The following is a 17,560-nucleotide window of genomic DNA, read 5'->3' as shown; positions in this document are numbered from 1 at the left end:
TATTTTCTCACAGTCTAGTAGGCTGGAAGTCCAAATTCAGGACTTCAGCTTCAAGGGAAGCCCTTCTCTTTCCGTTGGCTCTGGAGGAAGGTCCTTGTTGTCAGTCTTCCAGTGGACTAGGAGCTTCTCCGTGGAGGAACTCTGGGTCCAAAGGATACGCTCTTCTCCTGGCACTGCTTTCTTGGTGGTATGAGGTCCCCCTCTCTGCTTACGTCCTTTTCCTTTTATCTCTTGTATAAATAAAAGGTGGTGCAGGCCACTCCCCAGGGATCAGAGATGTGACCTTAGTAAGGGTGTTACAATCCCACCCTAATTCTCTTTAACATAAAATTACCATCACAAAATGTAGGACAGTCACACAATAGTGTGAATCATGGCCTAACCAAGTTGACACATTTTTGGGGGACATAATTCAATCCATGACCCTCCACCCTTTGGCCCCAAAAATTCATGTCCTCGCTACATGTAAGACACATTCATCTCATCATAGCAAAAGTCTTAACTCCAAGTCTGAAATCCAAAAATCCTTTATATGTGAACTCTAGAATACAAGTTATCTGCTTCCAAAGTATAGTGGCAGAACAGGCACAAGCTAGACATTTCCATTACAAATGGGAGAAATTGCAGGGAAAGAAGTCATAACAGGCACCGAGCAAGTCAGCCAAACACATTTCATTAGCCCTCAGTGCTTTGAAAATAACCCTCTGTTCTCTGAGACAATTCACACAACTGCCCTGCCCTCCAGACTCTAGGTATTGGCCATACTTGCCAGGTGCTTAGTGGAAGCCCCTAAGCCCTGGGCTTCAGGTCTGTCCTCCAGGCTCACTGGGATGGCAACTCTGCTCCCTTGGCTTTAGTCCCACCATTCTCCTAGTCCATCTAAGTGGTGACTCCACCCTTAGAAACACCAGAGGCCATGGCTTCACCCTTTGAAACCCCAGAGGTCATGGTCATACCTTTTGAGACTGAGGTAGCTCAGCTTCCTGTGTTCCTTGTCTCTTCAGCTTCTGCTTCCTGGTTCCTTGGCATCTTGGCCCCTTGGGCTTTGAGCTTGCATCTGCCCTGCTGGGGCAAGTGTTCCAAAGCTCTGTAGCTCCACTGATAAGTGCCTGGAGGCACCCCACTCTGCCAGTAAATTTCATCCAGAGGGCACTCAGTTCTCTTGCTCTGTGGGTTGGCAAGCCTAGCTCCACCAATAAGTGCTGGGAGGCACCCCACTGTGTCAGGAAGCCTCCTTTGCCAAGGTATTCAGCTCTCGCTCCATGGGTCGGCTCCAGTGCTGTCTGAAGCTGGTCTCCTGGTTCTGCTGCTGTTTTTCACCATCTGCACCAATTCCAGTGTAATAGCTCTCTTCATTCCCTTCTGAGTCCTCTAATCATTCACAGTTTCAAACCTTTTCCACGTTTTAGGTACCTGTTAGAGCAACATCAGACTCCTGGTACCAAATTCTTAGTTATCTAGTGCTGCTATAACAGAAATACCACAATGGGTGGGTTTAACCAAGAGAAATTTATTTTCTCACAGTCTAGTAGGCTAGAGGTCCAAATTCAGGGCATCAGCTCCAGGGGAAGGCTTTCTCTTTCTGTTGGCTCTGGAGGAAGGTCCTTGTCATCAATCTCCCCTGGACTAGGAGCTTCTCTGCATAGGAACCCCGGGTCCAACGGCCGTGCTCTTCTTCCGGCACTGTTTTCTTGGTGGTATGAGGTCCCCCTCTCTGCTCATTTCCCTTTCCTTCTATCTCTTGTATAATAAAAGGTGGTGCAGGGCATACCTCAGGAAATCAGAGGTGTTACAATCACTCCGTAATCCTCTTTAATATAAAATTACCCTCACAAAATGGAGGACAACCACACAATACTGGAAATCATGGCCTAACCAAGTCGATATATATTTTGTGGGGACACAATTTAATCCATGACAGCAGCCATAGCTCTTAACCACTGCTCCACCAGAGCTCTGTTACATTTTCTTAAGTGACCTAGATCTGAATTTATCCGGAACCTTGGGTTAACACTCACCATAGTGACAGACAGAGGGAACCTGTGCTCCACAATTCTACTTAAGAACCCTGAACTCTTCCCTTAGAGCAGTGGTTCTCCAACTGTAGTGTGTGTCAGAATCACCTAGAACACAGGTTGGCAAACTACAGCTTGTGGGCCAAATTTTACCTGCCAAGTATTATTTTTACATTTTTAAATGGTGGGGGAAAAAAAAATCAAAGAACAATATTTCATGACACACAAAAATTACATGAATTTCAAATTTCAGTGTCCATAAATAAAGTTTTATTGAGACACAGACATGCCTATTGGTTTCCATATTGTTTATAACCAATTTCACACTACAGTAGCAGAGTTGAATAGTTGTAACAGAGACCATATTACCCACAAAACCTAAAATATTTACTATCCATCCTTTTCCAGATTAAGTTTGCTGACTCGTGAGCTAGAGGGCTTGTTAAAATACAGATTGCTAAACCCAACCTCAGAGTTTCTTATTCAGTAGATCTGAGGTGGGGACATTTGCATTTTTAATAATTTCTCCGGTGATGCTGATGTTGCTGGTCCAGGGGCCACACTTAGAGAACCATTGCCTTATAGTTACGGCTGATTTTGCCCAAAGATAAGCTTTTGGCATACTGTAATTTGGCTATCACTTTTACATTATTTTTCCAGTCCTAGTGGAGGGCTGGAATGAGTTATATTTCTTCTGTAGTAGAGTTTTCTTCAAGTTCACAGAGGCTGTGTAGCGGGGGATTTGAAGCAAGTCTCTGGAGCCAAATTACCTGGATAGAAACTCAGCCCCTGGTCCACTGGCTCTGTGACCTTGGATAAGTTACTTACCCTCCCTGGGGCTCTATTTTGTCATCTGCTAAAGTAATCTAATAACAATAGTTTCTATACTTCATAAGGTTGATGCCAGCAGTAAATGAGTTAATACTTGTAACATACTTGGAATAATGCCAGGTATGCTTTTTTTTTTTTTTTTCCTAATGCTTTAGCATTATGGTAATGCTAGTTAAAAACCTGAAGTTTCTGCCTGAGGCTAAGGGAATGGTCCTCAACTCTGGCTGCAAGTCACAATCACCTGGCTTGGTCTGACCCCCAGAGATTCTGATATGACCGGTCTGGGGTGTGGCTTGGGTGATGAGATTTTCAAAATGTTAAAAGGAGATTCCAATGCAGTGCTAAGAGAAGTATGAGTATGATATAAACAATTTCACGTTTTTTAGTGGTGACATTTAAAAAGGTAAAATTAACTCTAATATGTCAATAATATATTTTATTTGTTATTGATACATAATTAATACTTAAGTAAAATAATTATGATTTCATTGGAACCAATACATCCAAAATATTATCATTTCAACATATAATCAATATAATCATTACAGAGGTATTTTTACATTCTTTTTTCCCTACTAAGTGAGGGAAACCCTGGTGGCATAGTGGTTAAGTGCTGTGGCTGCTAACCAAAAGGTTGGCAGTTTAAATCCACCAGGCACTCTTTGGAAACTCTATGGGGCAGTTCTACTCTGTCTTATAGGGTCACTATGAGTCAGAATTGACTCCATGGCAGTGGGTTTAGTTTTCTTTTTTTTTTAAGTCTTTGAGATCCAGTGTGTATTTTACACTTAGATTACATCTCAGTGCAAAATGGCCACATTTCAAGTGCTCAGTAGACACGTGTGGCTTGCAGGTGCCATATTGGACAGCACTGGTGGAACTAATGTGTGACCAAGATTAAGAGTCACTGGGTTAAGGGCATGGTTGGTGATTATGGACAAGACTGAAGTTATCCAACTCATGGGGGTTCTACCCGCATGACCATTCGTAACTTGAATACTACAGTCAGGGTTAGTAAATGTGGTCATTAAAGTCATTCAATTTAATCCCAGCTGAGTCTGAAAAATTAATATCGAGCTGATGGAACCAGTCTGAAAGCATCTAGATCCAGTGATGCAATTGAATCTAAATGCTCTGATGGTACAAGGAAAAGACTTAACAAAAGTAGAAAATAAAACAATGGCTTATTTTAGCTTCTTCTCAGTGAACTCACATCTCCGGTGAAGTGAAAGAATACTGAATTAGATGCCCCTTGACAGTCTGCATTGCTCTTTGATTCAGAACCTTCTGTTTCACTCAAAATATCATTAATAGGCTATGATTCTCTATAAAAAACATCTTCGATTTCCTCTATAGAGGAAGAGAATTCATCCATTCTACCATTTCCTACGGAAACCCTGGTGGCGTAGTGGTTAAATGCTACAGCTGCGAACCGAAAGTTCAGCAGTCAGAATCTGCCAGGCGCTCCTTGGAAACTGTACGGGGCAGTTCTACTCTGTCCTATAGGGTCGCTATGAGTTGGACTCAACTCAACAGCAGGGGCCCTATCATTTCCTACAATGGCCAACTAACATTTAACAAAGTAACCGTGCCAATTTATTATAAAAGCAATAGAAATTTCAAAAAAGATGAAAATAAAGTTCTGCAGTTCCACTATTTAAAGGTGACCACTATTACTGTTAACACGTACGTACATACTTTTCCAGAGTTTTTTGGTGTATTCACTTATACACATTTTAATAAAAACAGGATCCAGTCATGAAACTCTTTTATAAGATGTTTTTTTGGGTCACTTAACAATATTCTTATGGGTGTATTTTCCATATAAGTTAATAATCCCCTACAACATCATTTAAAATTACAGCATATTGCGCCTTTCTTTGTTTGGCTAGAGAATGTTCTACTTCGTCAATCCCCTATTTTTGGACGTATCGGCTGTTTCTCCAAATTGCTGATCACACTCTAAGTGATAATGCCAAAAAGCGTCAACTGGTTTCCTCGTCCAGGACGCTCATGCCTTAGAGCAAGCTGAGAAGGAAGCAGAGGAGAAGGAAATCTCACTCAGCCTGGCTGTTTTGTAGTTTTTATCTGTCTGGGAGAAGACAAGCAGGGTTCGGGCTGCAGAGGAATGCATGCAGAGGAAATGATATTCAAGCAATCCAGCTGTAACTGACACCGTCATACACCGCCCTCAGTGAAAACCAAGTTTTCTCACCACTCTGCTGAGAAGGACCTGCGGGCCCCAGAGTGCTTCGGGTTTGTGCTTAATATGTAAACAGCAGCTTGTGCTTGACTTGGATTGACTTCAGCTCAGCTCGGTGTCATTTCTTCCTTCTGGCCTTTCTATTAATCAATCATGTCTTTGGAATAGAATCATTCCTGCAGTAGGTTTGTGGGTGGATTCAGAAAAATTAATAACCCAAGAAGCCTCTGAATTTAAGATTTTCATTTCTCTGGTTTATAAAATCTACATAATTATTTGTTCACGCAGCATTTGTAGATCACTTTCCTAATCATTTCATACTGCATGAAATTTCTGGGCAATTCCCCGGTGCCAGCTTCTCAGCCTGCCTGGGGAGCTGCCATCTCCACAGCAAAGACGCCAATAAATGGCTGCAGGCTGCTCTGTGTTCTGACACCAGTCTTTTGGGCTACCACCAAACTGAGTGGGACAACTCACAGTGTTGGGGGGAAAATATCTGTTCGTTTTATTAATTCTATCAAAGCTATGTACAGAGGAAACAGTAGTCAGGTTTTCTTAAACTTGGAGGACCAAGATAATTCACAGCTCTTCTTCTGTTTGCTGAAGGAGCCCTGGAGGCACAGTGGTTAAGTGCTTGGCTGCTAACTGAAAGGTCAGTGGTTCAAACCCAATCGCTGCTCCATGGGAAAAAGATGTGGCAGTCTGCTTCTATAAAGATATACAGCTTGGAAGCCCTATGGGGCAGTTCTACTGTGTCCTGCAGGCTTTGCTATGAGTTGGAATTGACTCATGGCAATGGGTTTGGTTTCTTTGGTCTGTTTGCTGGGAGATGATATACTTTGTATCTTTCCGCCATGTGCAAATGTCATTAGAGAGTCACTTTTGAGGTAGGCTGGCCTACTCATAGGCAATCCATCATGTGTCAATATGCAAATTTGGTTCAATAAGAGTTTACCGCATGTTTACTCTGCTAGGCTCTTTGCCAGGTCTGCAGAGACAGAGATGAGCAAGAAGTATCCCCGCTTCAGGACGTTCACTGTCTAATGGGGGACACACACACATTCTCTAACTACATAATACAATTCTGGCTGAGGTAAGGGCTACTACAGGAATAAACCAGTACCAGTTGCCCTCAAGTCGACTCGGACTCATGGTGACTCCATGTGTGTTAGAGCTGAACTGTGCTCCACAGGGTTTTCAATGGCTGATTTTTCGGACGTAGCTTGTTGTGACCCATGGTGCCGACCTCATGTGTGTAGAGTAAAACTGCGCACCATAGGATTTTTAATGGCTAACTTGTTAGGAGTAGATTGCCAGGCCTTTCTTGCAGCACTTCTGAGTGGACTGAAACCTCCAACCTTTTGGTTAGCAGTGGAGTGCGTTAATAATTTACACACCTAGGGACTCCATAGGTGCTGATAATGCTGCAGGAGCACCCAGGGGGAACAAGTCATTTGGCCGGGCTTAGAGGTGGGCTTCTGAGAGGAGGTGATGCCTGAGTTGGGTTTCGATGGAAGACAAATGAGGAACAGGCATTAAGGTGAAGATCTGAACAACGTTGTGTGTGTTAAAACACAGGGCACAGCCAGAAAGTGGAAAATAACTTGAGAAGGCTTTTGCTAAAGGTGCCTGTTGGGCAGTGGGGCAAGATGTGGCTGGCGAAGTAGGCTAGAGTCAAGTTCATGATGAACTTTGGTTGTTAAATAGTTTAGGCTTTCTCCTATAGAAGTGAGAACTCTTGAAGCCTTTTGGGAAGGGGAGTGACATTATTAGATCTGTCTTGGAGAAGACCATTCTGGCTGCAGTGTGGATGGTGGTAGGGAAGCTAGTTAAGAAGCCACTTCTGTGGCTCAGGAGGGAGGTAGGGAGACTTGAACCAGGGAACAGAAGAAGTAGGGATAGAAGAACCTCCTAGAGAATGTTTTTTCTTGCTAAGCTGGGAGTACCTCCAAGTGTAATTGTTTCTAAATTTGAGTTCAGGAACACTTATTTTGGGGAGAAATTGGAAAGAGAAGCAAAAGGCACGGGATAGGACTGTGGAAGCTGGCTGTAGGTGACAGCCCGCAGAGTTGTCAGTCTCCCTTGAGTGGTGGCTATTTATCATCTCAAGATGCTTTGAATTCCTCTAAAACATCCTATGAAATGAGGACAGCATGAAGACCACCACTGTTAGTATGCTATACACAGATTATGTACAAAAAAATAAGGAATGCTTAAACAGGCTCAGAATAACCTCAAAGCAAACAGGGAAGGAATTATTAAATGTCTCAGGTTGCCCACGTTCCAACAGGTTGAACCTGAGCTGGTGATGAGCAATTACATCTTCAAAGACCATCTTTACAAACGAGGCCATGCTCACAGGTTCCAGGGGTTAGGACTTCAGCTTATCCTTTTGGAGGAAACACTTCAAACCGTAACAGCTATTTTACTCAGTATATATGCCTGTATTTTGCACCCCTTAAGTATCAAGCAAAGTCCCTGGGTGGCGCAAACAGTTTGTGCTCAGCTAGTAATCTAAAGGTTGGTGATTTGAACCCACCCAGTAGTACCACAGAGGAAAGGCCTGGTGATCTGCTTTTGTAAAGATTAAAGCCAAGAAAACCCTATGGAGCACAGTTCTACTCTGTAACACATGGGGTCTCCATGAGTCAGAGTCAACTCGACAATAAAGCTTTGTTTGGTTTGATGTATCAGGCACATTTCAAAATACTGGGGATAAAGAGCGGAAGATGACACTTCCTCTCCCTGAGGAAGCTCACGGTCCAGTGGGAATGACAAAAAGGGCACAAGTGATTATAGTACAAGATGGCAAGTGCTATGATAGAGTTACATGCCCTGCACTTAGGGGAGCCTAGGAGGGTGAGGAGGGACAGCAAGCCAAGGCCAATTGCATCCTGGCCCAGAGAGTGCCTATCAGGAAAGCCCCTCCCACCTTCTGGCCTGTACTGTCCTAAGTTTTCTGTTTTGGCACAGACTTCTTTGTCCATATCCCAATATGGGATGGACACTCCAATCTCTTTTATATCCTTTGTTTACCCAGTAAACCCAGTGCTGTCGAGTTGATTCCAACTCATAGGGACCCGATCCTTTGTTTAGGAAAGATATTTGGATGATTTCACAAGGAACTTTACTGTTTAAAATCCCAAATCCCAAAAAAACCCAGTGCCGTCAAGTCGATTCTGACTCATAGCGACCCTATAGGACAGAGTAGAACAGCCCAATAGTTTCCACGGAGCGCCTGGTGGATTCGAACTGCTGACCCTTTGGTTAGCAGCCATAGCACTTAACCACTACACCACCAGGGTTTTCTTTAAAATCCCAGCTTTCTTAAATAGGGAAATAGATAAAGGAGTGTTTCTGGGATGTGGGCTAAGGATATGGGGTTGGGGTTTTCTCCCTGTTGGTCTTTGAGAATAGGAAGGAGGCCTTGGGCAGGAGGAGGGAGCAGCTGGAAGAGAACCTCTCTTGGGAAAGGGCAGTCACAGAACAGACCCAAGTTAAGTAAACAGGCATCTCAGGGCCTTGGTTGAGACGGTGCATGAAGACAAGTTGGAGAGGTGGGGGACAGGCTGGGGTAGGGTTGCCTGTGCTCTTTAGGAGGTGCGGATGGCAAGGTGGAGGGAGCTAGTGAATTGGAGAGAGGAGACATAAAACAAGGAGTTTTCTGCTTCTGCACTTTGAGTCTAGTTACCTAATGTCTCTCTCACCAGTAACACAAATAGGCAAGACCACAGTAAAACAGGACCACAGTAAAAAGCTTACATTTAGTAAGCTTACATTTTTTTTTTCCAGAGTCCATTGCCATATTGAGGAGACCTTGCCACTGAAGAGATAGCTGAGGAGAAATCTGATGTTATGGGTTGAATTGCGTTACCCAAAAAGATCTGATGAGGTCCTAATGCCCGGGATCTATGGGCGTGGCTGTGCTTGGAAATAGGGCCTTTGAAGTTCTTATGCATTAACACCTATTGGAGTAGGTTGGGTCCTAATCCACTATGAATGGTGTCCTTATGGAAGAGAAGGGATGCAAGCGGACACGGAGGGAAGATGGCCGTGTTGTGATGGTGGCAGAGATTGGAGTGTTGCTGCCACTAGCCAAGGTATGCCTGGAGCTGCCAGAAGCTGGAAGACAAGGAAGGATCTTCCCCTAGAGCTTTTGGAGACAGCATGGCCCTGATGACATCCTGATTTTGGGCAACTGTGAAAGAATGAATTTGTCATTTTAAGCCACCCGGTTTGTGGTACTCTGTAGCAGCAATGCTGGGAAGGAAGCGAAGATGCTTATGAACACTTTTAGTCTCAATGGGATTTTGGAAGCTATCGTTGTTTTCTAGTGCCACCCCTTTTTATCAGGTGCTACTGCTAGCAGTAACAACTGTCTGCTGTAAAGCACCTCGGGGGCATTGGCTCACCCCTATAAAGTAGGTCCTGAGGGAAAGGCCTCACCATTGTTTGTGTTTCACAGATGCCATTCAGTGAGATTACCCTTGTTTTTAAAGGGAGTTGTGGAACCAGGGCCTAACCTGGGTGTCTGACCCCAGTGGCAAACTCTTGTTCATCTCTTTGCCTTAGCAGGCAGTTAGCAAGACTGGCAGCTTACCCCCTTTCCTTCGTCCACAGAAAGAAAACTTTGGTTGATCCCCTTCACAGACAGGATAGGAGAAATTCAAAATGGATGATCCTTTTGTGAGGAGAGCTATGTCAAAAAACAGCTCTTTGATGTCCTCTCCTAAGTGAAAGAGAAGAACAGCTTTAATGGATTGTATGTTTTGTGTGTATGTAAAAGGCATTCGAAGTTTATAACAGGATGAACCAAAGGACTTGGCATTTTCAGACGTCTGCTCCGTGTGGGAAAAGTTTGCTTCCTTTCTTGGTAACAGCACTTAGGCGATATGACAGGGGATCGTAATGAAAACCCTGGGTAGGAAGGGTGGCCCTTCTCAGTCGTTGCTTCTCTGAGACAAGGGGGCTAATCTGCTTACTCTCCTTCTCTGATGCTATGGCCCCTCTGTGCAAGGTCTGAAGGTCTGGTTTTTAGAGATTCTCAGCTACCTAGTACTACGCATCCCACAGAATAGTGGGTGGCATGTGGTCAAACCTACCCACCCATCTACTATTGCTACACAGACATTCCCTCGTAGTTACAATAGGAAGCGCTACGGTGTGCCACAGTCATGCCTTCCAATTCTCTCTGCTTTTTTCTCAGCTCCTCCCTTTAATCACAACCCCCCATTCCTCCTTCCATTCCTCTTTTCTCTCTCTCTTTTTTTAATATGCCTTCTGAAAGCTTCTTTTTCGGGTTGCAATTTCTTTCTTTCTCTTTTTTAAATTGTATTTCAGATGAAGATTTACAGAACAAACTAGCATCTCATTAAGTAATTAGTATACATATTGTTTTGTAACATTGGTTACCAACCCCACAACGTGTCAACACTCTCCGTTATCAATCTTGGGTTCTCTTTTACCAGCTTTCTTGTCCCCTCCTGCCTTCTAGTCCTTGCCCCAGGGCTGGTGTGCCCCTTTAGTCTCGTTTTGTTTTATAGGCCTGTCTAATCTTTGGCTGAAGGGTGAACCTTAGGAGTGACTTCATTATTGAGCTAAAAGAGTGTCTGGGAGCCATACTCTTGGGGTTTCTCCAGTCTCTGTCAGGTCAGTAAGCCTGGTCTTTTCTGTGGGTTAGAATTTTGTTCTACATTTTTCTCCAGCTCTGTCTAGAACCCTCTATTGTGATCCCTGTCCGAGCGGTCAGTGGTGGTAGCCGGGTACCATCTAGTTGTACTGGACTCAGTCTGGTGGAGGCTGTGGTAGTTGTAGTCCATTAGTCCTTTGGACTAATCTTTCCCTTGTGTCTTTAGTTTGCATCATTCTCCCTTGCTCCTAATGGGGTGAGACCAGTGGAGTATCTTAGATGGCTGTTCACAAGCTTGTAAGACCCTAGACACTACTCACCAAAGTAGAATGTAGAGCATTTTCTTTATAAACTATGTTATAGCAATTGAGCTAGATGTTCCCCAAGACCATGATCCCCACAGCCCTCAGCCCACAGCTATCTCTTTCTCAAGCTGCTGCTAGACTCAGATATTGTGCAAGGCTCTGGAAATGCAAAGATCGGTGAGAGTTCTTGGCCTCTGGGAATGTTCCCTCAGTTTCCCTGGAATGATTCCACATGCTAAGTTTATTCCACTCTTTTCCTTTGCTTTTGATAAAACTGTTTCAAAATGGAGACAGCCTATTAACTATAGCAAATATATTGACTAACTGTAATGACACAATCATATAAATATTAAAAATCGGAAAGTGTTTTTGCTCATTAATGGGGAAGGGCTGTGTCAAGCTTTAAGAATTTACATTCGTTATTTGGGAAACAAACAGCACAAATGGCAAACCATGCTACAGGAAGTAGATTTGTTTGTTGCTGATATAACTAAGCCAAAGCTCTTTCCTGAGTAGATATCAACACTTGAGCTCAAAATATTTTCTTTTTTTTCCTGGGTGTACTGATTCCAGGTGCTTATATCATCCAAATTAGTGCCTAGAGTCTTTTTCAGTACAAAAGCACCGCATTAAATAAGAATTCTACTCTATCTGGATATTACCAGAGAGAAAATGGAAAATGAAGATGGAGACAGTTAATTCCAGAGAGTGGTGGGGAACAGTAGTTTAGCCAAACACTACAGCTAACACAAGTCATTGGGTGCGTGGAGCATAAAGGGCTAGGCAATATTTTATTTCATGCTAGTAATTTTTACTTACTTAGAATGAGTCCAAACCTAATGTTGAGATTCGATTTTAATTGTTTGGAACACTGGTCAATAGAAAAGCCAAAGTCTTGGAGTGGATCTGTGAAGGAGAAGACCACAAATCAGTTATGAGTACATTGTATACCCTGCAAAGTCATATTCAAAAGTCACACCAATTGTATTATTTTTTTGCTGTATGAATACTTAAACTGATTCAACATCATATTGACCCAACAATTTTTTGTATAAGCCCATGACTATTTCACAAGCCCCTCCCAGTCTCGCTAAAGTCAATGCTGGCCAATGTTACTCTGACAGCAGGGTCTCAATCTGTGAAATGAATAGAGTGTCTTGATTGATGGGTTACATCCTTACTTGTTGCTAAAATTCTTATCATTGCTTAAATTCTTTTAGTTCCTGAAAATGCTCGTTCGTTACACCAAACATTTCATATTTCCTTATTATTATAATAAAAACAGAGGGAGATACATGCACATTTTTAAAGTCAAGACCTGCTTTTATGATTCCATTCCATGTTATATATATATATATATTTTTTTAACAAATATCCCATTATATGCAAGGTATTGTGTTAGCTACGGTAGGGGCTACAAAGATATTATTATATTTTTTAAACATGACTTCTGCTCATTCAAAATACTCCAATGGCTCTTCTACACCTCAGAATAAAATCCAGAAATATTCTACTGGCCCCATCTTCCATACTCCACATCATGAACATGTCCTCCATCCTCCGAGGCTGGGTGCTGACGTACACACCCAGAAAATTCTCACCATGCTTGGTTTGCTCATGTGTTTTCTGTCATTTCAAATGGTCTTACCCCTTTCGGTCATTGCCTACATATTCAGGTCTTGCTCAATTTCCATCTTCTTTGCTCAATTTCCGTCTTCTTTGTTAGTCTCTCCTGATAGTCTCAAAATATCATTTTGCTTCTCTGAATTCTTAAAACAGTTACAGTCTGAAATACTTTTTAAAGCATCCAAACATCTGTGACTTTGTACTTTGTATTTGACTTACCCTACACCAATACTAAACTAAACATGAAACTCTAAAAAAAGGCAGGAGCTGGTTTTTTGTTTTGGTTCATTTTGCCCTCCATTTTCTTTTCCCTGATGCTTCCCACTGGACCTTAAGTAGGAAAGCTGATTTTAACTGGGGGTCTAGTTGCCGTAGTCCCTGAGCTATGCACTTTATAGGAGTTTTCCATTTAATTCTCCAGAGCCCCCAGTGCCTAGCACAGAGCCTCACAGTCTGACACATAGTAAGCATTCTTAAATAGACATAACTCATAGATGAATGGGCTGTAGCTGACGCTATCGTCTCTCAGCTCCAAACCCAGGCTTCTGTAGTCTGCTTTGTGATTCTGGGGCTTTCTGCAATCATGTTTCTCCACTGCCATCTGCCAGTAGAGATACCAGAGGCTGGAGAGGAGAATGGACCCGCTCTGCCTTGCTTACTCTCTGTTCCTTGACTGTCACCCCTATGATGCCTATCACTTGCATGGCTGTTGGTCCTGGTGTCCAGCTCTCTTTTACACCTTTCCAAGAGCAGCTGACGCTCAGCTCTGTGGGCCTCCTAAGCTTCAGAGATAAGAGCACCTCAGAAGCTGATACCTCTTCCTCAGATATCTGAATCTCAGCTCCACAGGGTCCTTTTTTCAAGCTTCCAACCTCTATCCTTTCTTTTCCCAGCCCTAGGGATGGTACTACCTAGGGTTAGTAGCTGCTTCCTTGACACCCGTTTTTTGTTTGTTTGTTTCTCTAACAACCGCTTCCGCCACCTGTCTGTTTGTTATACTGTGGTGGCTTGTGTGTTGCTATGATGCCGGAAGCTATGCCACTAGTATGACAAATACCATCATAGTGTACAGGTTTCAGCAGCACTTCCAGACAAAGACAGACTAGGAAGAAAGGCCTGGCAATCTATTTCCACAAATTAGTCAATGAAAACCTTAGGAATCACAACAGAATATTGTCTGATATAGTGCTGGAAGATGAGCCTCCGAGGTTGGAAGGCACTACACGACCATGGACTCAAACGTACCAATGATCATGAATATGGCACAGGACTGGGCAACGATTCATTCTGTTGTACATGAGGTCGCCATGGGTCAGAGCTGACTGGATGACAGCTAAGCCAACTGCCCAACAGTTCCTATATTAAATTCCCTCCGTTAAAATAATTGATACAATTTCTGCTTTTCCAGCTGGACCTAGATAGATACAGTAAACAGCAAACTTGAGAGATTGGTATGCGTTTCCTAGTTTTACAGATGGAAAAATATAGACTCAGGGAGGTTTTATTAACTTGCCCAAGTCCCAGAACTAGAAAGTGTGGGAGCCAAGATTCAAACCCAGACTTAAAAAACAAAACAAAATGAAAAACTGCTGCCTGGATTTGTGCAGTGTAATTCACAGAATACAGGCTCAAATATGCATGTTAATTATTTGATTTGTAAGAGTGTCTAGAATATTCTCTAGTTTCTGTGCAGGCATAAGGCATCTAGTGTTCTATTTCATAACTGATTTCAAATTTAGCTTTGTTGTGAGCACATATTTGTCAATGATATTGTTCCAGGCAGTTTTATCATCCACATTGTAGACCTGAAAAATACACAATTGTCTCTGGTATTTGCCGTGGAAATGATCACTAGGCAATTTCAGCCTTGCGAAACGAATGTAGGTGCACTTTTGTTTGATCAAAAACCCTTTGATCTAGTCGCTAATTTTCCTGGGGGAAAATTTTTTCTTATGCTTATTTTTCTCTTTCATGAGCATCTTCGTGCTGTCCCAACATTCTTCCCTTCTATTCCAAGGCTTGAGAGCTAGGACTAGGGAGCACAGAGACAATTGCTCCAGCTGCATACCTGGTAGCACGGTACTGACAATGATGGGGGCCAACTAACAGACATTTAGGGAAGTGCATCTGTCTTAGTCATCCTGTGCTGCTATAACAGATAGACCACAAGTGGATGGCTTTAACAAAGAGATGCTCTCACAGTCTAGGAGGCTAGAAGTTCAAATTCAGGCTGCCAGCTACAGGGGAAGCCTTTCTCTGTTGGCTCTGGAGGAAGGGCCTTGTCATCAATCTTCCTTCGGCCTAGGAGCTTCTCAGGCCAGGGACCCCAGGTCCAAAGGACACACTCTGCTCCTCGTGCTTCCTTCTTGGTGGTATGGGGTCCCCATGTCTCTGCTTGCGTCTCTCTTTTATATCTCAAAAGAAATTGGCTTAAAATGCAACCCAATCTTGTGGATTGAGTCCTGCCTCATTAACATAATTGCCATTAGTCCCATCTCCTTCACATCATAGAGACAGGATTTACGACACAGGAAAATTGCATCAGATGACGGAATGGTGGACAATCACACAATACTGGAAATCATGGGCTAGCCAGATTGATACACATATTTTTCGGGGACACAATTCAATCCATGACAGAATCCTTAAAATAGTGAATAAAATTATTCCTGGGGAAATATAAAAGAGGGTAAGTAGTTTTCTTGGAGTCCCTGGGTGGTGCAAGGGGTTAACACTCTCTGCTTCTAACAATAGTTTAGAGGTTCAAGTCCACCCAGAGGCATCTCAGAAGAAAGGCCTGGCCATCTACCTCCAAAAAATCAGCCATCGAAAACTCTAAGTAGCACAGCTCTACTCTGTCACACATGAGGTTGCAATGAGTTGGGATCTATTCCAACGTAACTGGTAAGAAAGGTATTTTGCTTAGTTAATTACAGGTACAGAATTATACTGTGTATTTATCAATATTTTAAAGGTACAGATAGAAGAAACTAAGGACAGAAGAAGGAAAAAAAGAATAAAAAGCATTCTCCTGATACTGGGCAAACATTAAAACTGTTAGGAAAATAATTTTCTTAAAAAGCAAAGTGACAAAGACAGTAGTAAGCCATTTCTCTCTAAGGACACACACACACACAGACAGATTGCTTAAAAAGTACTTGGGGGTTTGGTAATCTTTCCTAGAAATTATTTCAATTTTATATTTGAGAGAGATGTTCTTGAGAGTGAACATGTAGTTTGCAAACTCCCAACCCTCTCATGTCTCTCCTGGTATTTGTATTTCTCTTAAGGCACTTAGCATTCCCTCTCTGTCTGTCTGTCTGCCTGTCTGCCTGCCTGCCTGCCTGCCTGCCTGCCTGTCTACCTATCTACCTACCTACCTACCTATCTGCCTACCTGCCTATTTACCTATCTACCTACCTATCTATCTGTCTATCCATCTCTCTATCTCTATCTATCTATCAAATGTATCTATCTAATCTATCTATCATCTATCTATATATACGCACACTACTAAATGCTACAAAGGCAAGCTCCCGCAACCCCATGGCCTAGCATAATGTCTTAATATTATCTTAGGTTCCCAGTAAATGTTTGCCGAATGAATAATGAGGGCTATTTGTAGTAAATTAGTTGAGACTTTTAACCAGGATTTCTCAACCTTGTCAGTATTAACATTTGGAGCCATATAATTCTTGGTTGTGTGTGTGCGCGGGGGCAAGGGAGGGTCCTGCCTTATGCATTATAGGACGTTTAGGAGTATCTAAACCTCCAGTTGCCAGTAGCGAGTCCCCCCCAGATGTAACAACCAAAAATGTCTCCGGACATTGCCAACAGTCCCCCATGGGACAAAATCTCCTTTGGTGCAGAAGCACCACTGTAAAGTATTACCTTCCCAATGATCAGTGTCTTAGGCTGGGTTCTCTAAAGAAGCAAAACCAGTAAAGCATACAAATATATATATATATATATATATATATACACACACACACACAGAGATTTATATTGAAGAAATGGCTCACACAGTTTTAGAGGCTATAACTTTCCAAGTCAGTGGATCAGGATAGTGGCTTCTCCTGATCCATGTAGCCACAGGGGCTAGTGAGCCCACGATTGGCAGGTCAGAGAACAGAGCTCTTTATCACAGGCTGCAAAGATTCCATGAATCCCAAGATTGGCAGGCAAGACCGCAGGTAAGCTGCTAGCTCATGTCCCAAGAACTGAAAGTCAGACAAACGGGAGCCAGCTGCAGGATCCAGCACAAGCAAAAAGCCCTCCCAAACCCTGCCAGAATGTCCACTTATATTTTATGCAGGCCACACGCCTAAGAAAACTCCCTGTCAGCTGATTGGCTACTCACGGCAGATCCCATCATGGGGGTGATCACATATCAAATCTCAACATTATACGACTGCCAAAACACTGAGAATCATGGCCCAGCCAAGTTGACACACAATCTTAACCATCACAGTCCACCGCTTGTTAAATTGGCACCTATACATATCTCCTCAAACCATACATTTCTGAATAAAGACAATTATAAAGTCATGCTCGTGCCTAACATGATCCAATGAACACACAAACAACTGAAAATGCACTAGTCCTATTTACATCCTACATTTTATAAGTGAAGAAAAAAATATTTGATGCATACATACAAAGCAGAAATACCCATAACAAATACAGTCCTCATTTCTGCAACTGATCACGTGGTGGTGACTAGCGTTTAGAACTACCTTCTCCTACCATCCATTCTGTATTCCCTTTGCCCTCAGCAAGCATCTCAGCTAGTGATGGTTCTTTGCCTGGTAGGATGACCCAAACCTTTGTTCCTGAAGGGTCTGGCCATTAGTAAACATGCTGGAATTGGGTTGCTGTAGTTTTCCATTAACTTTAATCACAGAGTATGGTAGTACTAAGAGATGCCCTAAGGGATCTCCTGCACTCCAGG

At 42.8% G+C, this 17,560-nt stretch overlaps 1 protein-coding gene across 6 annotated transcripts in view; it reads right to left on the bottom strand.

Annotated features, from left to right (window-relative positions):
* The window catches only part of LY86 (lymphocyte antigen 86), a 91,154-nt gene that overhangs the window by 34,602 nt on the left and 38,992 nt on the right, over positions 1-17,560 (bottom strand). For 4 of the 6 annotated variants that reach the window (XR_007517181.1, XM_049882926.1, XM_049882899.1 and 1 more), the window contains exons 2-3: positions 11,803-11,889; positions 9,650-9,778 (exon numbers count right to left, since the gene is read on the bottom strand). Coding sequence is in view for 5 of the 6 variants with exons in the window: in XM_049882926.1 (XP_049738883.1) it covers positions 9,650-9,778; positions 11,803-11,889 (216 nt within the window). In the remaining variant the exon portion in view is untranslated. Of the gene's footprint in view, positions 1-442; positions 1,772-7,715; positions 9,248-9,649; positions 9,779-11,802; positions 11,890-17,560 lie in introns of those variants that run through there. The other 2 variants (XM_049882936.1, XM_049882909.1) reach the window with 2 other exon arrangements.

Source organism: Elephas maximus, chromosome 1, assembly GCF_024166365.1.
Source record: "Elephas maximus indicus isolate mEleMax1 chromosome 1, mEleMax1 primary haplotype, whole genome shotgun sequence".
Classification (NCBI taxonomy): domain Eukaryota; kingdom Metazoa; phylum Chordata; class Mammalia; order Proboscidea; family Elephantidae; genus Elephas; species Elephas maximus.
The sequence above is the reverse complement of the archived record's forward strand: the minus strand, read 5'-3'. Positions and strand labels throughout refer to the sequence as shown.